The 22932-nt window shown below is 45.9% G+C and overlaps 1 protein-coding gene across 3 annotated transcripts in view; it reads left to right on the forward strand.

Moving 5' to 3' along the window:
* Positions 1-817: 817 nt before the first annotated feature.
* acads (acyl-CoA dehydrogenase short chain) overlaps positions 818-22932 on the forward strand; it is a 246413-nt gene continuing 224298 nt past the window's right edge. For all 3 annotated transcript variants that reach the window (XM_070886307.1, XM_070886309.1, XM_070886308.1), the window contains exons 1-2: positions 818-885; positions 14376-14539. In XM_070886307.1, coding sequence (XP_070742408.1) covers positions 828-885; positions 14376-14539 — 222 coding nt within the window. In that variant the 5' untranslated portion in view covers positions 818-827. The remainder of the gene's footprint in view (positions 886-14375; positions 14540-22932) is intronic.

Raw genomic sequence — 22932 nt, forward strand, 5'->3', positions numbered from 1 at the left:
TTTAGTCTACCCTAAATTTGGCTAACCTAGAGGAACCAAAACAATAATTGAATCCCAACATCTCCTAGGAACCTTGTTGAAGTGCTGATTTGAATCCAAGTTCCCAGACCAGGTAGAGCTACAACTAGTTGTGGGAAGGCCTTGAACAAGAACAACCCACTTACAAGGAAAATCAGTTCTTTACCTTGTACCACATTGCAATTTCTACAGTAGAACTTTCTATGCTACAGTGTTGGGTTTTTTTTTAATCCAATTTCGTTCCAGATCAACTCTAACGCCAAAGATCACTTTGCGCCAATGTGTTTGATCTTAGGCCAAAAGGCCGAGAGGCGAAGTTGCACCGTTCCTGGAAATATTGCAATACCAGGTCGGTGCATGGAGTGGACGGGGCATGCCCCTAATTCTATGCTACAGTGTTGGGTTGGTCTGCTTGTGTTTTATGTAAGCATTACAATTTTGTGGTGCTGAGTTGCCCTATTTTCGCTATCTCCCTGCGACTGCTTACCTCCCACCTTATTGTGGCTGGCTCTGGTTTTGTTTCTTCCATACTTCTGTCTCTCACGTCATATTTTGCCAACAATAAAAGAAAGACTTTCATTTATCATCATCATCATAGGCAGTTCCTCGAAATCACTCCAAAAGTGAGTTCTCAGGTGACTATACAGTTTAATATGGGAATTATCGTCTCTGACACAGGTGGGACAGACAGGCAATGGTTGAAGGAATGGGTGGGTGGGTGTGTGTGTTGTTTGTGTGTTTGTGTGTGGGGTGGATGGTGGAGCGGAACGCAGCGGCGCGGTGCCGGGCGGGCGGGGACGCAGTGCGTGATGCACGCAGTGCCGGCAGGGATGTGTTCGCTTCTATGGAGAGTCATCCGAGCAAGCAGTGAGTTTGACCAGCGATAAATCGCGGGGCCGAAGTGCTGGGGCCTCAGGCCATCCCCGCGCTGTCCGAAATAACAGGAGGGGGTAATTTGAGCGTGAGCGGCGGCTGCTCTCAGCCAGCTGAGTGCTGCCCTTTCACCCACTGACCGCTCCCAGGGCCTGGCTTTAAATAGTTGCTGATATTCGGAATGTGAAAAGCTGGACTAACTACAAACTTCCGATATCCCCCGCCCCCTCAAAGAGATCAGACCAATCTAGACTGGAGGTTTTTGTGAACAAATGCTGTGTTGTCACGAGGATTTCACTAAATATATTAATGGGAGAGAGATCTGATTCTCAATAGAAAGAAGGTACATTTTCACAGCCTCATTCACGTCCTCGGGACATTGCAAAGCGCTTCATAATCAATAATTTACTTCTGAACTGTAGTCATTTTTATTATGTAGACCAACTACAGCTCAAGGCTGAGCAAATTACATCTTCATATCTATTTGAAATGCGAAACGACCAGCAGTATAATGAGTTTGAGGTTTTCTGTTCTCAAACTTGGGCTGTGTCTGGAGGGAACATTTTAAAAGATTTTAAACTGGCGAACTACTTGTATTTACAGGTGGAGGTGGGTAGATATGAATTGAAAATATTATACAAGAAGCATATAGGCACAACATCAAAGCCTACTAGCTTAAGCGGAGCTTTTTAAATAGCATATTGATGCTAAGATATGTGCTAAGTAAACCCATCAGGTTTGTAAATACAATTAGTTAATTCTAACCTTTGCTGATTTATGAGCTGCAAACAGCATTTTAAATACAGCAACACTTTCAGAAATGAAGCTTATAAAATGGGACCTTATCTTGTATTTTCTGTCTTTTGGGCAAAGCTGGTTCCATTAATGGGTTGGATCGAGCTTTCTTGCCATTTTCTTTTCATAGAAATATCACCTTAAAGTGCAAAATCATCGCTCAGAAGATTTCTGTAGGATTTTAACAGTGTCAATGAAAGATGTTTACTGGAATAAGTATGTTGATTCACTCTGCTGTCAGGAGTGGGCCGAGGTCTTTTTCTGTTTCCCAGTTTCCCCCCTTTTCTCCCTGATGGTAGTGACTTCAGAAGTTTACCAAAGTAATCGTTCTTGTGTGATAACCTAGACAGCGAGTGTTTTTACTGTGGGAGGTAAATGAACATAAGAACATAAGAAATAGGAGCAGGAGTAGGCCATTTGGCCCCTCGAGCCTGCTCCGCCATTCAATAAGATCATGGCTGATCTGATCATGACTCAGCTCCACATTGGGAACATTCTTCCTGCATCTAACCTGTCTAAACCCGTCAGAATTCTAAACATTTCTATGAGATCCCCTCTCATTCTTCTGAACTCCAGTGAATACAAGCCCAGTTGATCCAGTCTTTTTTGATATGTCAGTCCCGCCATCCCGGGAATCAGTCTGGTGAACCTTCGCTGCACACCCTCAATAGCAAGAATGTCCTTCCTCAAGTTAGGAGACCAAAACTCTACATAATACTCCAGGTGTGGCCTCACCAAGGCCCTGTGCAACTGTAGTAACACCTCCCTGCCCCTGTATTTAAATACCCTCGCTATGAAGGCCAACATGCCATTTGCTTTCTTAACCGCCTGTTGTATCTGCATGCCAACCTTCAATGGCTGATGTACCATGACACCCAGGTCTCGTTGCACCTCCCCTTTTCCTAATCTGTCACCATTCAGATAATACAACCAATGCATCCACTATCTCTGCAGCCACTTATTTTAAGACTCTAGGATATAAGCCATCGGGTCCAGGGGACTTGTCTGCCTTTAGTCCCATTATTTACCTTCTTTAGTGATAGTGATTGTATTAAGTTCCACCCTTCCTATATCCCTTGTTCTTAGTGTCTTCTACCGTGAAGACCGATACAAAATATTTGTTCAATGTCTCCATTATTAATTCCCCAGTCTCATCCTCCAGGGGATCAACATTTACTTTAGCCACTCTTTTCCTTTTTATGTACCTCAAGAAACTCTTACTATCTTTTTATATTTCGTGCGAGTTTACTTTCATAATCTATGTTCCCTCTTGTAATTTTTTTAATCGTTCTCTGCTGGCTTTTAAAAATTTCTCAATGCTCTGGTCTCCCACTAGTCTTGGCCACATTGTATGCCCTTGTTTTCAGTTTGATACCCTCCCTTATTTCCTTAGTTAGCCACGGATGGTTATCCCTTCTCTTACAGTCTCTCCTTCTCATTGGGATATATTTTTATTGCGAGTTATGAAATAGCTCCTTAAATGTCTACCACTGCTCATTAACCGTCCTATACTTTAGTCTATTTTCTCAGTCCACTTTAGCCAACTCTGCCCTTTGTAGTCTCCTTTATTTAAGCTTAGGACCTTGGTTTGAGAACCAACTTTCTCACCCTCCAACTGAATTTGAAATTCAAACATATTATGGTCACTCATTCTTAGAGGATCTTTTACTATGTGATAATTTATTAATCCTGCCTCATTACACACTACTAGATCTAAGATAGTCTAATTAGTTGCAGAACATTGCGATAGCAATCAAAAATGATTTAACCTAGATAGGTGGTGTGAGGACGGAGGTAACTGAATCCCAGATGAGACAGACAATACTGGGAAATGTAATTAGCGGGTATGTATGGACACTGATATCTAGAGTGATGTATAAAAATCGAAGACCAGGAATAAATAGGCACTGAGCAATATGAAACATAAGAAATAGGAGCAGGAATAGCCATTTGGCCCCTCGAGCCTGCTTCAATAAGCTCATGGCTGATGCAAATCTATAAGATATATCCACATTAATGCTAAAAGCATTAGAAATAAGATGCCAGAACTGGAGGCTTTGATGGCATTAGGGAACTGCAGTGTAGTGAGAATAATAAACATGGTTAAACCCTGAGGATAGAAATGAATTGGTAACATTCAAGGGTATAGAGTGTTCAGAAAAGACAAAGTGGAAAAGGACGTGGCAAAGACCTATATGTCAGGAACACCTGCGAGGAAATGAAGTTGATCCTGTGGGGTGTGGTGGCATGGGCAACCTACACAATGAACGGATAAAAAACCCAGTAGGGATATGCTATAGACCTCCATATCGCCATACGAGGGAGGAAAGTTTGCTCTGTGAAGAGATAGGAAGTGTAGTGTTCACAGAATGTGATCTGACAGTTAGATATATCGTAAGGCTAGGATTCAGGTATGTAACTGTTAAAGGGCGACATTCAAAGACGAGTGAACAATTAAAACAAAAGCATTGTGGTAGATTGTTTAACAATACTTCAGTAGAGAATAAATGGAACACTTTTTTTTAAAGATATAGGGCCCAAGTTTCGGGCCGCGCCTAGAACGGCGCAGCCCCGACCTGGACGCCCGTTTCTCGCGCCACAAAGTGCGCCTAAAAAAAACTTACAGATTCTCCGGCTCCCTGCTGGTCCTCTTGAGTCGGGCGCGACGCAGCACGAGCTGTGGGGGGGCGGAGCTAGGTCCCTGCGCTGAAAACAGTGCCGGGACTTCTGCGCATGCACGCTACAGTGGGCGTGCATATGCAGTAGCTCCAGGTGCCCAAAACTGTGTGGGAGAATCCCAAAGCACGCAGCCCCTAGCCCTGGCCGAATGACCTCACTGGGGCTGCGTGCATAAGGCTGCCTCCCACGCCCAGCTCCTGCTCCCCCCGACCCGACTCGACTCCTGCTCCCACCGCCCCTGGACCGGACTCCGACACCGACCCGACTCCTGCTTCACCCCTGCCCCCGGACCGGACCCACGCTCCCCCTCGCCGACCTGACCTCGCTCCCCCCCCCCCCGACCCGACCCCGACCCGCGCTCCCCCCGACCCGACCCGCGCTCCCGACCCCGGATCCCGGACCCGACCCGACCCAATGCCACCTACCTGTAAATCTGGTGCTGGGGACGGGCCCTGCCTGAAGTCTTGGGCCCAGCCGGGCCCGGCCCGTTCAGCCTTCACCCCCCCCCCCTTCTCCTTTCCCCCCCTCCCCTTCTCTTTTCCCCCCTTCTCCTTTCCCCCCTTTCTCCTTTCCCCCCTTTCTCTTTCCCCCCTTCTCCTTTCCCCTTCTCCCCCTTTCCCCTTCTCTCCCCCTTTCCCCTTCTCCCCCCCTTTTTCCTTCCCCTTCTCCCCCCTTCCCCTTCTCCCCCCTTCCCCTTCCCCCCTTCCCCTTCCCCCCTTCTCCTTTCCCCCTTCTCCTTTCCCCCCTCCCCATCTCCTTTCCCCCCTCCCCTTCTCCTTTCCCCTCCTTCTCCTTTCCCCCCTTCTCCTTTCCCCCTTTCTCCTTTCCCCCCTTTCTCCTTCCCCCCTTCTACTTTCCCCCCTTCTCCTTTCCCCTTCTCCCCTTTTCCTCCCCCTTCCCCTTCTCCCCCCTTCCCCTTCTCCTCCCCCCTTCCCCTTCTCCTCCCCCCTTCCCCTTCTCCTCCCCCCTTTCCCCTTCTCCCCCCCTTCCCCTTCTCTCCCCTTCCCCTTCTCCCCCGCTTCCCCTCCCCCTTCCCCTTCTCCTCCCCCCCTTCCCCTTCTCCTCCTCCCCATTCCCCTTCTCCTCCTCCTCCCTTCCCCTTCTCCTCCTCCCCCCTTCTCCTCCTCACCCCTTCCCCTTCTCCCCCTCCCTTCCACTTCTCCTTCTCTCCCTTCTTCCCCTTCTCCTCCTTCCCCTTCCCCTTCTTCTCCCCCTTCCCTCCCTCCCCCTGCCCTCCCTCCCTCCATCTGCCCCCCCTCTCTCCCTCTGCCCCCCCTCTCTCTCTCTACCCCCCCTCCTCCCCCTCCCCTCGCTGTCAGAAACAGACACTGACATCAGAGAGTGAGAGACACACACAGACAGACAGAGAGATAGAGACACTGACAGAACCAGGGGTCACAGTCTAAGGATAAGGGGTAAGCCATTTAGGACCGAGATGAGGAGAAACTTCTCTACCCAAAGAGTTGTAAGATTGTGGAATGCACTACCACAAGGAGTAGTTGAGGCAAATAGCATAGATGTATTTAAGGGGAAGCTAGATAAGTACATGATAGAGAAAAGAATAGAAGGATATGTTGATAGAGTGAGATGAAGAGGTGTGGGAGGAGGCTTGTGTGGAGTATAAACACCGGCATAGACCATTTGGGACAAATGGCCTGTTTCTCTGATGTAACTCTTTATAAACTTGGGTTCTTCAGTCTGGAATGGAGGCATAGAAACATAGAAAATAGGTGCAGGAGTAGGCCATTCGGCCCTTCGAGCCTGCACCGCCATTCAATGACTTCATGGCTGAACATGCAACTTCAGTACCCCATTCCTGCTTTCTCGCCATACCCCTTGATTCCCCCTAGTAGTAAGGACTACATCGAACTCCTTTTTGAATATATTTAGTGAATTGGCCTCAACAACTTTCTATGGTAGAGAATTCCACAGGTTCACCACTCTCTGGGTGAAGAAGTTTCTCCTCATCTCGGTCCTAAATGGCTTACCCCTTATCCTTAGACTGTGACCCCTGGTTCTGGACTTCCACAATATTGGGAACATTCTTCCTGCATCTAACCTGTCTAAACCTGTCAGAATTTTAAACGTTTCTATGAGATCCCCTCTCATTCTTCTGAACTCCAGTGAATACAAGCCCAGTTGATCCAGTCTTTCTTGATATGTTAGTCCCGCCATTCCGGGAATCAGTCTGGTGAACCTTCGCTGCACTCCCTCAATAGCAAGAATGTCCTTCCTCAAGTTAGGAGACCAATACTGTAGACAATACTCCAAGTGTGGCCGCACCAAGGCCCTGTACAACTGTGGTAACACCTCCCTGCCCCTGTACTCAAATTCCCTCGCTATGAAGGCCATTTGCTTTCTTAACTGCCTGCTGTACCTGCATGCCAACCTTCAATGATTGATGTACCATGACACCCAGGTCTCGTTGCACCTCCCCTTTTCCTAATTGGTCACCATTCAGATAATAGTCTGTCTCTTTGTTTTTACCACCAAAGTGGATAACCTCACATTTATCCACATTATACTTCATCTGCCATGCATTTGCCCACTCACCTAACCTATCCAAGTCACTCTGCAGCCTCATAGCATCCTCCTCGTAGCTCATACTGCCACCCAACTTAATGTCATCCGCAAATTTGGAGATACTACATTTAATCCCCTCATCTAAATCATTAATGTACAATATAAACAGCTGGGGCCCCAGCACAGAACCTTGCGGTACCCCACTAGTCATTGCCTGCCATTCTGAAAAGTACCCATTTACTCCTACTCTTTGCTTCCGGTCTGCCAACCAGTTCTCAATCCACGTCAGCACACTACCCCCAATCCCATGTGCTTTAACTTTGCACATTAATCTCTTGTGTGGGACCTTGTTGAAAGCCTTCTGAAAGTCCAAATACACCACATCAACTGGTTCCCCCTTGTCCACTCTACTGGAAACATCCTCAAAAAATTCCAAAAGATTTGTCAAGCACGATTTCCCTTTCATAAATCCATGCTGACTTGGACCTATCATGTCACCTCGTTCCAAATGCGCTGCTATGACATTCTTAATAATTGATTCCATCATTTTACCCACTACCGATGTCAGGCTGACCGGTCTATAATTCCCTGTTTTCTCTCTCCCTCCTTTTTCAAAAAGTGGGGTTACATTGGCTACCCTCCACTCGATAGGAACTGATCCAGAGTCTATGGAATGTTGGAAAATGACTATCAATGCATCCGCTATTTCCAAGGCTACCTCCTTAAGTACTCTGGGATGCAGACCATCAGGCCCTGGGGATTTATCGATCTTCAATCCCATCAATTTCCCCAACACAATTTCCCAACTAATAAGGATTTCCCTCAGTTCCTCCTTCTTACTAGACCCTCTGACCCCTTTTATATCCGGAAGGTTGTTTGTGTCCTCCTTAGTGAATACCGAACCAAAGTACTTGTTCAATTGGTCTGCCATTTCTTTGTTCCCAGTTATGACTTCCCTTGATTCTGACTGCAAGGGACCTACGTTTGTCTTTACTAACCTTTTTCTCTTTACATATTTATAGAAGCTTTTGCAGTCCATTTTAATGTTCCCTGCAAGCTTCTTCTCGTACTCTATTTTCCCTGCCCTAATCAAACCCTTTGTCCTCCTCGGCTGAGTTCTAAATTTCACCCGGGTTCGCTGCTATTTCTGGCCAATTTGTATGCCACTTCCTTGGCTTTAATACTATCCCTGATTTCCCTTGATAGCCACGGTTGAGCCACCTTCCCTTTTTTATTTTTACGCCAGACAGGGATGTACAATTGTTGTAGTTCATCCATGCGGTCTCTAAATGTCTGCCATTGCCCGTCCACTGTCAACCCCTTAAGTATCATTCGCCAATCTATCCTAGCCAATTCACGCCTCATACCTTCAAAGTTACCCTTCTTTAAGTTCTGGACCATGGTCTCTGAATTAACTGTTTCATTCTCCATCCTAATGTAGAATTCCACCATGTTATGGTCACTCTTCCCCAAGGGGCCTCGCACAACGAGATTGCTAATTAATCCTTTCTCATTACACAACACCCAGTCTAAGATGGCCTCCCCCCTAGTTGGTTCCTCGGCCTATTGGTCTAGAAAACCATCCCTTATGCACTCCAGGAAATCCTCCTCCACCGTATTATTTCCAGTTTGGTTAGCCTAATCTATATCCGACGAAGTGTCATCGACCTGAAACATTAACTCTGTTTCTCTCGCCACAGATGCTCCCTGACCCGCTGAGATATCTAGCATTTTCTGTTTTTATATTAGTATAAAAACTGCCTCCTCTAATGGTAAAAGTGGCACCGCTGAGCCTCACAGAGCTGTAGTTTTGAGAGAGCTCACTGCTATAAATATATAAATAAATCAAAGGGAAGACGAAGTAACTGGCTTACCAACCTCTAGCTATGCTTTGCAAATTCCATATTTGCAAAACTCAGCCTTCTGCATCAAGCTTCTCTCGCCTATCATCTCTGTCCTCATCGACCTACACTGGCTTCCTGTCGTCCAACGGATTGAATTTAAAATACTGGTCTTCATCTACAAATGTATCCACAGTCTGGCTCACCCTACCTCTGCGACCTTTTCTAAACTTGCATCTCCTGTGCACTCTGGTTCTCTAAGTGATCTCCTGCTCCCTCTGTTCCAGGTTTGGTGGCAGTGCCTAAAGCTATCTCAACAACAACAACTTACATTTACATAGCAGCTTTAACATTAAATTTGACCACGAACCACATAAAGAGATATTAGGACAAGAGACCAAAAGCTTGGTCAAAGAGGTAAATTTTAAGGAGCGTCTTAAAGGAGTTGAGAGTGGTAGAGAGGCAGAGAGGTTTAGGGAGGGAATTTCAGAGCTTATGGTCAAGGCAGCAGAAGCCTAGGTGGAGCGATTAAAATCGGGAATGCGCAAGAAGCCAGAAACTCTAGCAGAATCACTCTGCAACGTTATCCTTAAAAACCTCCAACTCACTTCTTGGAACCAATCACTCAGATCAAACATTTGTTCATCTCTCCTACAACTCCGACAAAGATACCGAGATTTCCTCTTTGTGAAGTACTTTGGACCGTTTCTACATTAAAGACTCCTCATCAATGCCAGTTACTGTTATTGTTGATAATAGGTTGGTCCAGCCAATCCCCTGCATTTGATGAAAGTTTCATGTGGGAGATCACAATTTTGCATCCTCTTGCCTCAGGATTATGATCTCTTGTTTCGACTGTGCTGGTAATTCCCAGTTTTTCTCTTGCAGCAGAGAAAGAAGAATGAACTTACATTTGTATAGTGTCTTTCATATCTCCAGGATGTCCTAAAGTGTTTCATAGTCAATTTGTTACTTTTGAATTGTAGTCACTGTTCGGTAGGCAAACACAGCAGCCAATTTGTGCACAGGAAGATCCCACAAACAGCAATGAGATGAGTGTTGCATTGGCCGAGGTGCTGTCTATCAAATGAGATGCCAAACCACTCTGCCTGCCTGTTGGGTGGACATAAAAGATACTGTTGCACTATTTGAAGAAGAGCAAGGGACTTCTGCCAGTGTCTTGGCCAATATTTACTCTTCAAGCAACTCTACCAAAATAAATTATCCAGTCACTTATCTCATTGCTGTTTGTGGAATCTTGCTGTAGCCAAATTGACTGCCGCACTTGTCTACATTGCAGCGCTGACAGCACTTTAAAGTAACTATTAGTTGTGAAACACTTTTAACATGTCCTGAGGATGTGAAAAGCACTGAATAAATGCAAGTCCTTTAATGTCTCATCTGAAAGACAGCACCTCCAACAATGCAATATTCCCTCAGGACTGCACTAAAATGTTAGATTATGTACTTAAGTATGTAATGGGGCTTGAACCCACAATTTTCTGACTCAGAATAGCAAGAGAGTGCGATGGAGTGATTTGTGACAAACCTAAAGATCCCTTGAACACTGTAATAGCTGCCAGTGGGGCAAGTGTCCCATAGCCTTCGAGCCCAAGTTAATCAAATTATAGGGCTTTGAAAGACGAGGGTTAATTTTTATGCTGATTGCATTTCAATGACCCGGATGTGATTGTGTTTTCCATTGCTGCTCGGTATCAGAAACAGAACATGCCTAGGAAGTCTCAATTTCACATCTTGTTCACCCAAATGTTCAAAAAATAAGTAACATTTTAATTGCCTGATAATGGAGAAGAATTTTTTTAGGAAAAGAGAAGGTGAGTTACAACCCACAAACTTTCTCGGGTCTTCAGCTCCCTATTAGCCTTGCTGATCTTTGTTAATAGGGATTCTGTGCAAAATTCTTCCCATATAACTTACCATCAGAAATTGTTAATTCGCGCTTACTGAAAGAAGTGCAATGATTTCACACTTTTGTTTTTAAAAGGTGGCAAGTTATTGTGTAAGTTTGGTTATTATACTTTTAATACCTTACTGTATCTTTTTGTTTCCGTGTATTATTTTGTCTCTAAATAAATCTGACCAATTAGATTTAGCCTTGCATTTTCCACTTTCTGAGGTGAGAACTATTTAAAGGGGCTGCTCCTGAAATTCTGGTTGCACTTCAGTCCCACACTCCTGATCTTTGGGCACCCTGTGCAGAGGGGAGTGGGTAGATCCGAGGGCCTCCTCATAGGACTGCTCCTGGGCACGGCCAAGGGCGCCATCAGCCGGTCCAGGCAGCGGGCGGTCGAGGGGGTCGTTCTAATGTAACGCCCCTGTTTAAAAAAGGGGGCAGACAAAAGGCAGGTAACTATAGGCCGGTTAGTTTAACATCTGTAGTGGGGAAAATGCTTGAAGCTATTATTAAGGAAAAAATAGCGGGACATCGAGATACGAATAGTGCAATCAAGCAGACGCAACATGGATTCATGAAGGGGAAATCATGTTTAACTAATTTACTGGAATTCTTTGAGGATATAACGTGCATGGTGATAGAGGTGTACCGATGGATGTGGTGTATTTAGATTTCCAAAAGGCATTTGATAAGGCCACACAAAAGGTTACTGCAGAAGATAAAGGTACGCGGAGTCAGCGGAAATATATTAGCATGGATAGAGAATTGGCTGGCGAACAGAAAGCAGAGAGTTGGGATAAATGGGTCCTTTTCAGGTTGGAAATCGTGGTTAGTGGTGTGCCACAGGGATCGGTGCTGGGACCACAACTGTTTACAATATCCATAGATGATCTGGAGGAGGGGACAGAGTGTAGTGTAACAAAATTTGCAGATGACACAAAGATTAGTGGGGAAGCGGGTTGTGTAGAGGACACAGAGAGGCTGCAAAGAGATTTGGATAGGTTAAGCGAATGGGCTAAGGTTTGGCAGATGGAATACAATGTCGGAAAATGTGAGATCATCCACCTTGGGGAAAAAAACAGTAAAAGGGAATATTATTTGAATGGGGAGAAATTACAACATGCTGCGGTGCAGAGGGACCTGGGGGTCTTGCATGAATCCCAAAAAGTTAGTTTGCAGGTACAGCAGGTAATCAGGAAGGCGAATGAAATGTTGGCCTTCATTGCAAGAGGGATGGAGTACAAAAGCAGGGAGGTCCTGCTGCAACTGTACAGGGTATTGGTGAGGCCGCACCTGGAGTACTGCGTGCAGTTTTGGTCACCTTACTTAAGGAAGGATATACTAGCTTTGGAGGGGGTACAGAGACGATTCACTAGGCTGATTCTGGAGATGAGGGGGTTACTTATGATGATAGATTGAGTAGACTGAGTCTTTACTCGTTGGAGTTCAGAAGGATGAGGGGTGATCTTACAGAAACATTTAAAATAATGAAAGGGATAGACAAGATAGAGGCAGAGAGGTTGTTTCCACTAGTCGGGGAGACTAGAACTAGGGGGCACAGCCTCAAAATACTGGGGAGCCAATTTAAAACTGAGTTGAGAAGGAATTTCTTCTCCCAGAGGGTTGTGAATCTGTGGAATTCTCTGCCCAGGGAAGCAGTTGAGGCTAGCTCATTGAATGTATTCAAATCACAGATAGATACATTTTTAACCAATAAGGGAATTAAGGGTTATGGGGAGCGGGCGGGTAAGTGGAGCTGAGTCCACGGCCAGATCAGCCATGATCTTTTTGAATGGCGGAGCAGACTTGAGGGGCTAGATGGCCTACTCCTGTTCCTAATTCTTATATTCTTATTATGTTCTTATGTTCAGCCTGACTGCCTGCCTCTCTTCCGCGCCTACATCTGGGCCAGGGTGTCCTTAGAGATGGAGCACGCGGTGTCCACCGGTACGCTTGCGGCCTTCCGCGAGAGGTAGGCACCAGAGGGACTGGAGTGCATTATTAGCCCCGGCAACCAAATTTTAATTTGATTTTATATGTTTTAAAGTTTAATTTGTTTAAATGCCGGTTTTAGTGTCCCCCTCCCCTTTTATAGGGGGCACTTGTAAATTATGGTTTTAGAGCCCAAAAAACACACAAAAATAAAAACTACAAAAATACAAAAAAAAAAGGACCTTGCGAAATGTCTGGAGTGTCCCCCAGATCGGGGGGCACTTGATCTAATGTTTATTTTGTACTCCCTAAAAAAAAAAAGAGTTGTAGAGCTGTTGTGCCAAAAAGAGTTATAGTGCTGTTGAAAAACAAAAAAAAAACAAGGGGCACTTGTTTGAAAATGTTTGGTGTGCCACCTGCACCCTTTAATCAGGAAGCACTTGATTAATTGATCACGACTAAAAATAGTTGTAGAGCTGTCGACCTGCAATTTCTACGTTCTGGAGGAGTCCGTGTTCCACGTTTTTATTGAATGTGCGAGGTTGCAGCCCCTATTCCACTATTTGAAGGGGCTGCTGCTCAATTTCTGGTAGCACTTCAATGCCACGCATCTGATCTTTGGGCACCCTGTGCGCCGGGGAGCGGGTAGGTCCGAGGGCCTCCTCGTAGGACTGCTCCTGGGCATGGCCAAGGAGGCCATCAGTTGGTCCAGGCAGCAGGTGGTCGAGGGGGTCGTTCAGCCCAACTGCCTGCCTCTCTTCCGCGGTTACAACCGAGCCAGGGTGTCCCTGGAGATAGAGCACGCTGTGTCCACTGGTACAGTCGCGGCCTTCCACGAGAGGTGGGCGCCGGAGGGACTGGAGTGCATCATCACCCCAGGCAACCAAATTTTAATTTGATCATTAATGTTTAAAGCTTAATTTGTCTATGTTTGTCGGCTTTAGTGCCCCCCTGGTTACCCTAAAAAAAAACAAGGGGGCATTTGTTTGAAAGTGTCTGGAGTGTGCCTTCCTTTAACCAGGGTGCACTTGATTAATGTTATCTACAAAATAGTTGTAGAGCTGTTGAATTGTGAGTGGCTTAGACAGCCACGAGATGTTCACAAGACTCAATAAAACCCCAGCCAGTTGGGTTCAGGGGATCCACGATGAGGCAGGGGGTTGTGAGCCTGGTGGATGAACTGGTGATGTGTAGTGTGATTATTAAACCTTTGCATATAAACCAACTAGTTCTTAATAGCAATGTGTTGCTATGAATTCTTAAGCAAAGCAACCATGAAGCAAATACATTACTATTTGCTTCTGACACAACTGGATACCTCAGCCATATGGCTCAGGACTGAAAACCTCACATCTAAAGATGGGTTTTGGGGGGGGGGGCAGGGGCAGGGGCGTTAGTAAAGGAGGGTGATCTCCACTTGGCTCACTTTAATTAGCAACTCTGTAGCACAAAATCCAATCTATGTCTCTCCTCCCTTGAAATGGTTCCCCATTGTCAGAACAAGTGTGATTTGCTGTGTCAGTACAATGAAAAGAAGAGAAGTGATTGTTATCACATTACCCAACTGATCTTTGGCCTTGAATCGATTATACTTGGGTATGCAGCATTTTGCTGAGGAGCTTCTATTTGCACCCTTGAAATGCTGTGCTTGCACTTTACCCACCATTGTCCAGATTAGGGCCACGTTGATGGAATTGATCAAGCAATTTCAGAGTGTCCAAGATTTTACCAAGTGATAGCATACCAAGTAGCGATCGCTGTTTCTGATCAGTTATTTTGTATTTGCCCCGCTCCTGCAGCTGTAAGGTCAGGATGTTTCCGACGACTGCACACAGTCTATCAGATGGTCGAGCTTCCAGAAACTCATCAGTTGTTGCGGGACACCTGCAGAGGTTTTGCGGAGAAGGAGCTCGCTCCAATTGCTGCGCAGCTGGACAGAGAACACAAATTTCCTGCTGAACAGGTAACAGCTTTTGTTGAAGCTTCTGATGACAGTCTCCCTCACACACCTAACAAAAAGCTGCTGTGCTGGTGGGAGAGACTGTTTGGAAAAGCTGTGACCATTAATTTGAGTTACCCTATAATTCTGTGGAAGTCAAATACAGTTGACTGCAGGCATACAGTTTTCCCCCGATGTCTGTATTCCTAGGTACAAGTAGTAGGATCTGGAGGGACTGACAGCAGCAAAATGTGGGTCTAATGAAATCTGCTTGCTCCAGGATGGTAAACGTAGGAAGCTGATTGTGTTTTTGTAATAAAAACAGAAAATGCTAGAAATACTCAGCAGATCAGGCAGCATCTGTGGAGAGAGAAACAGAATTAACGTTTCAGATCGATAACCTTTCTGTGTTTTTGTACTCTGAGTGTCCATATTACACAGCAGAACCCAGTAAGTACATGAAGACCAGTGCCAAATGTTAAAGTAGCACATGGAGGCCATTGCCTTTACACAAAAACAAAACAAACCCTGTTAAGTATATTAAAAACAACTTAATGTTCACAAAGTGGCTCTGTAATGCAGGATTCACCTCCTAGTGCAATATGAACAGAAGGCCCCAGGTTTTCTGATCATAACCTATTTATAATGATAATGATAATAAATTATCTATTACTCTCTTTACCCAGTCTTTCTCCCTGTCCCCTCTTTCAAGCAATTTATTGCTTGTCCCCACTTCCAAGTCACCTCCACTCTTTGCAGATCCCACAAACCCTTCCTGAGCTGATGAATGGAGAGCTTCCTGCTCCGGGGGGAGAAGAGGATATCTCTCCTGTTCTCTCTCCTCAGGTACTCTCCCCCTCTCCTTCAAATCTGTGGTCATCACCCCTTGCCTGAAAAAAAAAACAACCCTTGACCCCACTGTGCTTGCTAGCTATGGGCCCATCTTCAACCTTCCTTTCCTTTCAAAGTCCTTGAAAAATAGAAACATAGAAAATAGGTGCAGGAGTAGGCCATTAGGCCCTTCGAGCATGCACTACCATTCAATAAGATCATGGCTGATCATTCACCTCAATACCCCTTTCCTGCTTTCTCTCTATACCCCCGATCCCTTTAGATGTAAGGGCCATATCTAACTCCCTCTTGAATATATCTAACGAACTGGCATCAACAACTCTCTGCGGTAGAGAATTCCACAGGTTAACAACTCTCTGAGTGAAGAAGTTTCTCCTAATCTCGGTCCTAAATGGCTTACCCCTTATCCTTAGACAGTGACCCCTGGTTCTGGACTTCCCCAACATCGGGAACATTCTTCTTGCATCTAACCTGTCCAGTCCCATCAGAATTTTATATGTTTCTATGAGATCCCCTCTCATTCTTCAAACTCCAGTGAATACAGGCCCAGTCGATCCAGTCTCTCCTCATATGTCTGTTTTGCCATCCCGGGAATCAGTCTGGTGAACCTTCGCTGCACTCCCTCAATAGCAAGAACGTCCTTCCTCAGATTAGGAGACCAAAACTGAACACAATATTCCAGGTGAGGCCTCACCAAGGCCCTGTACAACTGCAGCAAGACCTCCCTGCTCCTATACTCAAATCCCCTAGCTATGAAGGCCAGCATACCATTTGCCTTCTTCACCGCCTGTTGTACCTGTAGGCCAACTTTCAATGACTGATGTACCATGACACCCAGGTCTCGTTGCACCTCCCCTTTTCCTAATCTGCCGCCTTTCAGATAATATTCTGCCTTTGTGTTTTTGCCCCCAAAGTGGATAACCTCGCATTTATCCACATTATACTGCATCTGCCATGCATTTGCCCACTCATCTAACCTGTCCAGGTCACTCTGCAGTCTCTTAGCGTACTCCTTACAGCTCACACCACCACCCAGCTTAGTGCCACCCAGCTTAGTGCCACCCAGCTTAGTGAAGGTGTTGTCACCTCCCAAATTCATGACCATCTTTCCCGGAACTCCATGTTTGAATCCCTTCAGTCTGGTTTCCGCCCCTGCCACAGTACCGAAAGGGCTTTCGTCAAAGTCACAAATTACATCCTTTGTGACTGTGACAAAGGTAAACTATCCCCCCTCGTCCTCCTGGACCTGTCTGCAGCACTTTGACACAGTTGACCCATCCTCCTCCAACGCCTCTCCACCATCATCCAGCTGGATGGGATTGGTTCCATTCTTATCTATCTAATCGTAGCTAGAAAATCTCTTGCAACGGCTTCTCTTCCAACTCCCACATCGTTACCTCTGGTATCCCCCAAGGATCTATGCTTGGCCCCCTCCTAATTCTCATCTATATGCTGCCGCTTGACAATATCATCCGAAAGCACAGAGTCAATTTCCACATGTATGCTGACAACACCCAGCTCTTCCTCTCCATCACTTCTCTCAACCCCTCCACAGTCTATAAGTTGTCAGATGCCTTGTCCGACATCGAGTACTGAATGAGCAGAAATTTTCTCCAATTAAATACTGGGACGCCCGAAGCCGTTGTCTTTGGTCCCCACCACAAACTGCGTTCCCTAGCCACTGACTCCATCCCTCTCCCTAACATCTATCTGAGGCTAAACAAGACTGTTCGCAACCTAGGCGTCATATTTGACCCTGAAATAAGCATCCACGGCATAACTAAAACCGCCTATTTCCATTTCCGTAACATTGCTCGCCTCCACCCCTGCCACAGCTCTCCTGCTGCTGAAACCCTCATCCATGCCCTTTGTTACCTCTAGACTTGACTACTCTAATGCACTCCTGGCTGACTTCCCACATTCCACACTACGTAAACTTGGAAGTCGTCCAAAACTCTGCAGCCTGTGTCCTAACTCGCACCAAGTCCCGCTTACCCATCACCCCTGTGCTCGCTGACCTACATTGGCTCCCGGTTTAGCAACGACTCGATGTCAAAATTCTCATCCTTATTTACAAATCCCTCCATGGTCTCGCCCCTCCCTATCTCTGTAATTTCTTTCAGCCGCAAAACCCCATGAGATGTCTGCGTTCCTCAAATTCTGCCCTCTTGAGCATCCCTGATTATAATTGCTCAACCATCGGTGGACGTGCCTTCAGCTGCTTGGGCCCTAAGCTCTGGAACTCTCTCTCTAAACTTCTCCATCTCTCTACCTCTCTTTCCTCCTTTAAGATGCTCCTATAAACCTACCTCTTTAACTAAGCTTTTGGTCATCTGCCTTAATTTCTTCTTATGTGGCTTGGTGTCAAATTTATCAGTTTTGTCTTATAACACTGTTGTGAAGCGCCTTGAGATGTTTTATTACATTAAAGGCGCTATATAAATAAAAGTTGTTGTTGTCCACTGCCAGCACCTTGGCCTCCAAGGCAGCATCAGAGAACCATAGTGCTCTCTCCGCTTGTTGCCTAAGTTTTTACGATTGTTGAATGTTCCCTTTGTCTTCAGCCAGAGTGAATCTTCCCTTTAAGAGGTGCTAACTGCCTTTAACTGGAATCAGAGATGCCCAATATCTGCCACCCCCATTCCCACCCATAGGCAGCATGAATATTGTGTGCTGGCTGCGTCCACATTAACAGGTGTGTGCAGTGCGTGTCCCAACACCTGCGCGCCAGTTACCCACCGCGATCGGATTTCTCGGCCAAGATTTTCAATAAGATATCGATAGATGATTAAAATGAGCAGAAACAATAAAATGTTGCCTTTAAATAAATTCAATTTAAATTGATTCTCAGCAGGCTGGAGATGTGTTTGCAAACTTGCATTCACTTCCAGCAAGGGTCGTCAATTTCACTTAATTGTACGTATTGTGACCGATTTTATTTCCATCTCAAATTTCTAGCCAGGAAACTGTTGTAACACCATTGCTAACTCAGCACAGGCCAGGATTGAACTCGGGTCTTCTGAACGGTATAGTTCACTACCACATTACGTGGCACATTTATTCACTGGCCCCTCAGGGAAGCGTGGCTGATTTTTTAAAAGCCATTTAAAGACGAGATTTTAGTCTTTAGATGAATGTCTCTTAGATGTCACAAATTGTTTATTCTGCTTGCTCTTGTTCCCTAGTTGCAATTGATTGCCTCATTTGTTAAGCCACTCTACCTGTTGTTTCTCTCTTCCTCAGCCAAATTGCAGTGTCCAGAGACTCTAATCACTGTGATTGTAATTCCTCTCCTTTCCCATGATTATCATTGATCAATACATTGTCATCATCCAGGAATTCTTTCTCAGCCACTTCACAGATTGCAATGGGCCCCATGCTGGCACATATCTTTTTCTTTCCCAGCTAATTCACAGATGATTAACTTTGACGGTGCTGCCCCTGCACGTGGATGAGCAAGATACTAAAGAAGCAAAACATTAGCTAACGTTGAGATGAATAGAAAAGTGTGAAAGGTGGAAATCAGAAATGAAACCAGAAAGTGTTGACCATTTCAGTGGAACCTACGATCGGCACTCGTTTCTACACCTCAAGTATAAATCTATCACTATCAGATGTTGCTTAACCTGCTGTGCATTTCCAGCATTTTCTATTTCTCGCAAACATCAGGTAACATTCTCTCCATTCTATTGACTCTGGATCAGTTCCTATGGACTGGAGGATGGCTAATGTAACACCACTTTTTAAAAAGGGAGGGAGAGAGAAAACGTGTGTTTATAGACCAGTTAGCCTGACATCAGTGGTGGGGAAAATGTTGGAATCAATTATTAAAGATGAAATAGCAGCGCATTTGGAAAGCAGTGACAGGATCGGTCCAAGTCAACCTGGATTTATGATAGGGAAATCATGCTTGACAAATCTTTTAGAATTTTTTGAGGATGTAACTAGTAGAGTAGACAAGGGAGAACCAGTGGATGTGGTGTATTTGGACTTTCAAAAGGCTTTTGACAAGGTCCCACACAAGAGATTAGTGTGCATAATTAAAGCACATGGTATTGGGGGTAATGTACTGACGTGGATAGAGAACTGGTTGGCAGACAGGAAGCAGAGAGTCGGAATAAACGGTTCCTTTTCAGAATGGCAGGCAGTGACCAGTGGGGTGCCGCAGGGTTCAGTGCTGGGACCCCAACTATTTACAATATACATCAATGATTTAGATGAAGGAATTAAATGTAATATCTCCAAGTTTGCAGATGACACTAAGCTGGGTGGCGGTGTGAGCTGTGAGGAGGATGCTAAAAGGCTGCAGGATGACTTGGACAGGTTAGATGAGTGGGCAAATGTGTGGCAGATGCAGTATAATATGGATAAATGTGATGTTATCCACTTTGGTGGCAAAAACAGGAAGACAGAATATTATCTGAATGGTGACAGATTAGGAAAAGGGGAGGTGCAACGTGACCTGGGTGTCATGGTACATCAGTCATTGAAGGTTGACATGCAGGTACAGCAGGCGGTGAAGGCGGCACATGGCATGTTGGCCTTCATAGCCAGGGGATTTGCGTATAGGAGCAGGGAGGTCTTACTGCAGTTGTACAGAGCCTTGGTGAGGCTACACCTAGAATATTGTGTTCAGTTTTGGTCTCCTAATCTGAGGAAGGACGTTCTTGCTATTGAGGGAGTACAGCGAAGGTTCACCAGACATTCCCGGGATGGCAGGACTGACATATGAGGAGAGACTGGATCAACTGGGCTTGTATCCACTAGAGTTTAGAAGAATGAGAGGGGATCTCATAGAAACATATAAAATTCTGACGGGATTGGACAGGTTAGAGGCAGGAAGAATGTTCCCGTTGCTGGGGAGTTCCAGAACTAGGGGGTCACAGTCTAAGAATAAGGGGTAAGCCATTTAGGACCGAGATGAGGAGAAACTTCTTCACTCAGAGAATGGTTAACCTGTGGAATTCTCTACCGCAGAAATTTGTTGAGGCTAGTTCGTTAGATATATTCAAAAGGAAGTTAGATATAGCCCTTACGGCCAAAGGGATCAAGGGGTATGGAGAGAAAGCAGGAAAGGGATACTGAGGTTGAATGATCAGCCATGATCTTATTGAATGGCGGTACAGGCTCGAAGGGCCGAATGGCCTGCTCCTGCACCTAATTTCTATGTTTCTATGTTTCAGCTTAAACATTTTTTTCTTTATCCAAGTCAGTCAAGTTGGGGAGTGAGGGTTGGACAGTCTGACTGACCTTAAGCACCAACTGAAGTGCGGGAAGAATTAATAGAGACATTTTAGTGTTGAATTAGTGGAAATCAAGTGCAGTAAATGAACAGAGAGAGAGAGATGGAGCGGGATGTGTGTCGGGGACCATCTGAGACACATTTGCGACAGAAAGATTAGGATTGTTTTGAAACACGACCGTATGCAAAAATAATCTACACAAAATTTTGCACGAGGACGGTAAAGACCTTCTAATGTAAATGGGGCACTGTGCAGAAATCAAAATTTGGTTAGGCTGCTAGACTATCCAAGGAGCGCTGTTGTTGTTTGGTGAACCGACCTCCACCTTGCAGAGGCTGATCGCCAACTCTATGACACCTCCTCCTACCTCCCCCTGGACTATGACCCCACTACTGAACATCAAGCATAATTTCCTAGACCGTCACTGACCTCATCTTCTCTGGAGATCTTCCCTCCACAGGCATCAACCTCATAGTTCCCCAACCCCGCACAGCCCGCTTCTACCTCCTTCTCAAGATCCATAAACAAGACTGCCCCGGTAGACCCATCGTTTCAGCCTGTTCGTGCCCCACAGAACTTATTTCTTCCTATCTCGACTCTATTTTTTTTCTCCCCTTGTCCATTCTCTTCCCACCTACATTCGCGATTCCTTCGATGCCCTCCATCACTTTTAACAGTTTCCAGTTTTCCGGCCCCAACAGTCTCCTTTTCACCATGGATGTCCAATCCCTCTACACTTCCATCTCCCACCAGGATAGTTTGAGGGCGCTCCGCTTCTTCCTCGAGCAGAGGCCCAACCAGTCCCCCTCCACCAGCCCCCTCCTCCGCCTGGCTGAATTTGTTCTCACATTGAACAACTTCTCCTTCTCTCCACTCACTTCCTCCAAATTAAAAGTGTTGCTATGGGAACCCACATGGGTCCGAGCTATTCCTGCCTTTTCGTGGGGTATGTGGAACATTCTTTGTTGCAGCCCTACTCGGGTCCCCTCCCTCAGTACTGTACATCGGTGCTGTTTCCTGCTCTCGCCCTGAACTTGAAAATTTGCATCCAATTTCCACCCTTCCCTCACCTTCACATGGTCCATCTCCCTTCTTCCCTTCCCTTCCTCGACTTCTCCGTCTCCATCTCTGGGGATAGGCTTTCGACCAGTATCCACTATCAGCCCACTGACTCCCACAGCTACCTGGACTACACTTCCTTCCACCCTGCATCCTATAAGAATTCCATTCCATTCTCCCAGTTTCTCCATCTCCGTCGCATCTGCTCTGATGACGCCACCTTTCACACTTGTGCCTCTGACATGTTTTCCTTTTTCCTCAACAGAGGATTCCCCTCCGCTGTGTTTAACATGGCCCTCGACCGTGTCTGTTCTAGTTCCCACACCTCTGCTCTCACCCCTTCCCCTCCCTCTCAGAACCATGACAGGATTCCCCTTGTCCTCACCTTTCACCCCACCAGCCTCCACATTCAACGGATCATCTTCCGCCATTTCCACCACCTCCAGCGTAATCCCACCACCAATCACATCTTCCCTTTCCCTTCCCTCTCAGCATTCTGAAAGGACCACTCCCTCCGCGACACCCTGGTCCATTCCGCAGTCACCCCCTCCCCTTCCCATGGCACCTTTCCGTGCAAGCGCAGGAGATGCAACACCTGCCCTTTTACCTCCTCCCTTCCCACTATCCAGGGCCCCAAATATTCCTTGCAGGTGAAACAGCGATTTACTTGTACTAATTTTAATTTAGTTCACTGTATTCGCTGCTCACAATATGGTCTCCTCTACATTGGGAAGACCAAGCATAGATTGGGTGACCGCTTTGCGGAGCACCTCCGTTCAGTCCGCAAGTGTGACCCTGAGCTTCTGGTCGCCTGTCACTTTAATTCTCCACTGCATTCCCACTCTGACCTCTCTGTCCTTGGACTGCTCCACTGTTTCAGCAAAGCTCAACGCAAGCTCGAGGAACAGCACCTCATCTTTCATTTAGGCACTTTACAGCCTTTCTGGACTCAACATCGAGTTCAAAAATGTCAGAATGAAACCACTGCCAATCTTTGGCTCCCTTCACCCTTCCCTCCTCAGAGCCTGTTTCTTTCTTTCTTTTTTTCCCCTTGTCTCTAATGGCAGTTGGTCATAATCCCACCATTCACACCCTATCTTGACTAATGTTTTTCTAACCCCTGGCATTACCATTTGAATTTGGGCCATCATCCCTTTTGTCTCTCTAATCTCTTCTGTCTTCCAACCTATCACAGTCCTTCCCTTTTGTTCTTTCTTCCCCTCCCCCTTTCAGTGCTTGTTAAGAATCTGTTCTTTCCGAACA

This window comes from Pristiophorus japonicus, chromosome 8, assembly GCF_044704955.1.
Source record: "Pristiophorus japonicus isolate sPriJap1 chromosome 8, sPriJap1.hap1, whole genome shotgun sequence".
Classification (NCBI taxonomy): domain Eukaryota; kingdom Metazoa; phylum Chordata; class Chondrichthyes; family Pristiophoridae; genus Pristiophorus; species Pristiophorus japonicus.